The sequence below is a fragment of the Panthera tigris genome, chromosome A1 (genome assembly GCF_018350195.1).
Source record: "Panthera tigris isolate Pti1 chromosome A1, P.tigris_Pti1_mat1.1, whole genome shotgun sequence".
NCBI classification, from domain to species: Eukaryota; Metazoa; Chordata; class Mammalia; order Carnivora; family Felidae; genus Panthera; species Panthera tigris.
Window position 1 is genome coordinate 108,453,323 of NC_056660.1, and position 4,150 is coordinate 108,457,472.

General features: G+C 50.6%; 1 protein-coding gene across 1 annotated transcript; it reads left to right on the forward strand.

Annotated features, from left to right (window-relative positions):
- The first annotated feature begins 322 nt into the window (after positions 1-322).
- CSF2 (colony stimulating factor 2) lies at positions 323-2,437 on the forward strand. Its single transcript, XM_007087777.3, has 4 exons — positions 323-499; positions 596-637; positions 1,296-1,421; positions 2,140-2,437. The coding sequence occupies exons 1-4, from the start codon at positions 341-343 to the stop codon at positions 2,239-2,241; spliced, it is 429 nt and encodes a 142-aa protein (XP_007087839.1). The 5' UTR covers positions 323-340; the 3' UTR covers positions 2,242-2,437.
- Positions 2,438-4,150: the final 1,713 nt, after the last annotated feature.

A 4,150-nucleotide genomic window follows, 5' to 3' on the forward strand; every position in this document is an offset into this window, starting at 1 on the left:
CCAGGAAGTCGAAATTGTGCCCAGAGGCTCCTCAGAGGAAGGGGGCAGCCTCATTGGGCAGACTAGCCAGGGAAGGCTGGAGGGTGCTCAAGGAGGCAGGCGGATGCGCTGCCAATTCTTGGAAGGACTTATTAACGAAAACCACTGAGCCTGACCACCTGGAGGAAAGGCTCACCGTTCCCATGTGTGATAAGGGCCAGGAGATTCCACAGGTCAGGTAGTTCCCCCGCCTCCCTGGCGTTTTGTGGTCACCATTAATCATTTCCTCTAACTGTGTATATAAGAGCTCTTTTGCCAGTGAGCCCAGTGCTCAGAGAGAAAGGCTAAAGTCCTCAGGAGGATGTGGCTGCAGAACCTGCTTTTCCTGGGCACTGTGGTCTGCAGCATCTCTGCACCCACCAGTTCACCCAGCTCTGTCACTCGGCCCTGGCAACACGTGGATGCCATCAAGGAGGCCCTGAGCCTTCTGAACAACAGTAGTGAAATAACTGCTGTGATGGTGAGTGAGGAAGGGAGTGAGGTCCGTGCCTGAGCCATCTCACTGGCCTGGAGTGGCCCTGTCAGTTTGATAACACGGTATTTTCCTTTTCTACAGAATGAAGCAGTAGAAGTCGTCTCTGAAATGTTTGACCCTGAGGTAAGATACTCCTCTCTGACACACCTTCCCAGAGGCCTCTACCTTGGGGGGTGGCTCCATTTTAAATAGACTCTCACAGAGTCCACTTTCTCTCCAGTCACCTGGCTGCCAGAAGGAGGGGTGTTCAGGTGGCCACGGGCCTTGCCCCTGTGGCAGACATGTAAACTCTTTTGTTAGCTGAGCAGCCACGGACAGACCTAGCATTCCAGGGGGTGGGAGTCACCAGGGGACGGGTAAGTAAGCAGGAGTTACTTTGAGACCAAGTCCTGTGGAGACAAGAGTGCTGACTACAGAGAGGTGCAGAGGTATTTCAGGGTCAAGCCCTGTTCACATAGCAGGTCTGGGGGATGTCCCATCCTGCTCCTTACTGCCCGAATGGTTGGGGGATAGCAACCTCCTTCCCTGGGGACTGGGACCGTCTTGAGATGCCAGGGAATGTGGCTGTGCTAGCTGAGGGTGGCCTGAGCTGAATGGTGCAGATTTATGTTTACATGAACAGAGCAGTATGTATGACTAGACCCGGCATCACCCTGTTCCCCTCCCACACCCTACTCTTGGGGGACAGGGCTGAGAACAGGAAAGAGTGACAGGGAGGTTGTCATGTGCCCACCAGAGGGCACTTGGCCACTTCTCACCAAGGAATGGACGTTTCCCACAGGAGCCGAAATGCCTACAGACTCACCTAAAGCTGTACGAGCAGGGCCTACGGGGCAGCCTCATCAGCCTCAAGCAGACTCTGAGAATGATGGCCAACCATTACAAGCAGCACTGCCCCCTTACTCCGGTGAGTCCCCATGTCAGGGTCCCAAGCTGGAATGTCTTGGCTTAGAAGGGCTGAGGACTGGGTAAAAGGAGAGGCCTTTCACTGTAGCTGTTCAGGACCCTAAAGGGTTTTTGTGTCAACAGATTTATAATGATTAGCCCCTTCAGAGGGTCAGCAGCCCTGACTATTTTTATCTCTTGGAGTTAAAGCCATGGAGCTGGGAGCCTACATACTCCCTAGTGGTAGTAGGCTTATGCTCTTATTATCATTAATGAGCTCAGTGGTGAGGCAAACCCAAGGAAACTCAGGGCCTGCCTAAGGTCCAGGGTACATTCCTGGGCCCAAGTGCTACCTCCCAACAGGACTTTTCCCTGGCCCCTTGTGAGGTGCCTAAATTGCATGGGAGTTAGGAGGGGGTCATATCCAGATTGGACAAAGGCCCCAAACAGTCCTTTCCTGTGAGGAGTGAGGTCTGTGGACTTGACTCCTGCTCCTTCTGGGTCGCTGGAGCTGGCCTCTGAGGAAAGAGGCAATTTGTCAGGTGCCTGTCCCGGGCTGTGACTGGAGGAGTTGTGCACCCTTTGAGTGACATATGGTGGCAACCTGTCACCTGACCCAGGTCAGCAGGTGGGCCCAGAATGGGTTCTAACAGGCTGTGCAGAAACACACTGGTGCTTCCCTCACATTACCCATTCATACCTGGACCCAAAGTTTTCTTTTTCTTTTTCTTTTTTTTAAGGAAATGCCCTGTGAAACCCAGACTATCACCTTCAAAAATTTCAAAGAGAATCTGAAGGAGTTTCTGTCTAACATCCCCTTTGAGTGCTGGAAACCAGTCTAGAAGTGAGGCAGACCAGTCCAGCCAGGAGCCAGCCCTGAGAGTGCACCTCGAGAATCACTGCCCTCAAACCTACGGATTGCTGAAACTCAGGATCTTCACTTTGGAGGGACCATAGTGTGGGGCCTGGCCATGGAGGGCGGGTGGGGCCAGACTTGTGCTGGGACACGCTGCCCCTGATATGGGTTTGGTATGGGGAGCGGGCAATGTTTTACATTGGCAGGGATCAGTAATATTTATTTATATATTTACGTATTTTAATATTTATTTATTTATTTATTTAAGATCATACTCTATATTTATTCAACATGTTTTACAACAATAATAAATTATTAAAAGTCTCTTCTTATTTGTGCCGTTTCCAGTTTATTTTCAAGCTTGAGTGAATGCTGACAGTGAGGATGGGAGGAGCTGCAAGGTTGGGGGTGGTGCCTGAGGGGCGGTACTGTCGGAGCAGAGGGGAGGTGAGACTTGGCCTGGGTGCTACATTCTGTGCACCTAGACGTGCTTCCCTGGATGCTCAAGGGTCCCACTGCAAAGAGAGGTTTTCAGGTTCACTTGGAAGTCCAAGGAACCTAGTCAGTGGGCACTGTGCTCCAGAAAAAGGGCCTTATACTTCCTGAGAAGGCTTGGGGGTTCCTGGGGCTTGGCTGGCCACTGGTTGAACAGGCCTGCCCTTGAGCGAGGCAAAACACCTATGCCCCTCAGAGGCCTGGACCCTGTGACCACACCCTGATCCTCATGCTCAGGGTTTCAACCACTCCTAATTTGAACCAGGAGATAGACTAGCTGTTCAAGAAAAAAAAAAAAAAAAAAAAAGACAAAAAACAAACAAAAATAACCACAGGGGTCAGAGCTCAGCATATTTACCAAACTTTCCCCCAAATGGGTGATCTTAATCTCTGAGAGTCAGAATGTAAATTCAGAATTTGTTAGTACATGGTTCTGGTGTGGCATTTTTCTGAGCTGGCTTTTGTTTTTACATGAAGTTTTGCATCTAATCAGGTGCGCTTCCCTAAAATCCAAGGCCTTCAGGCCAAGAAAGAGCAGTGCTTTTCTCTTCCCTTTGCCAGCCCGGTTGAAGGCCACGTTCCTGAACCCATTCCCTTGTGTCCCTCCTGTGGACAATGAGGAAGTGTGTGGGTCTTCAAGTGTCAGGTAAACAGCAAGGCCACCCTTCTCTTTGACAGGTGGGCCTGAGGAAGCTGGCTTGGTGCAGCTGTTCCCCCTGAGTGGCTCTCTCTCTCCACCCCACCTACTCTCTCTGCTCTAGCCTGCACCTGCAGACAGCACCAGTCCCGGCCAAAGACCTGTCCCAACAGGCAGGCAGAGAAGGGTCATGACTCTAGATGTGATTACAAATAAAAATTCTTAGACCAAGCCTGATTCTCAGCAATAACAAGAATCCATGAAGTGTGCTGTGGTCATAGAAAATGCATGAAAAGCATATCTTGCCCACTGATAAGGTACTCTCTGTCTTCCACGTAAGCCAGTGATGACTGATAAGAGATTTAGCATTTCCTTAGACTCACATATATAGGTACCCCTCTCCACATAAATGTGGAGCCAAGCCCAGGGCTCAGATCGGCTTGGAGCTATCCTCAGGTCATACCATGTACCTGTATGTGTTCCTGGCTTGTGCACTCTGGGGATCAGAAAACCATTCTGCCTCGATGAAGACAGCCAGCGCATCTGCTCACGACAATCACACAGCAGTCTGTGCTGAAATTCAGAAAGAACTTTCGGCTGACAACATTGTCTACAACGTAAGTCTGGGTCTTCATCAAACATTACTTTGCTCTTAGTGGCCCTTTGTGTTTCTGACCAGCTTCTCCTGCTTCCAGGGTTCCTTCAAAAGGCCCCAGAACACCAGTGAGGTAAGGTGCAGTCTCCCCATGGACCTTCTGACCAC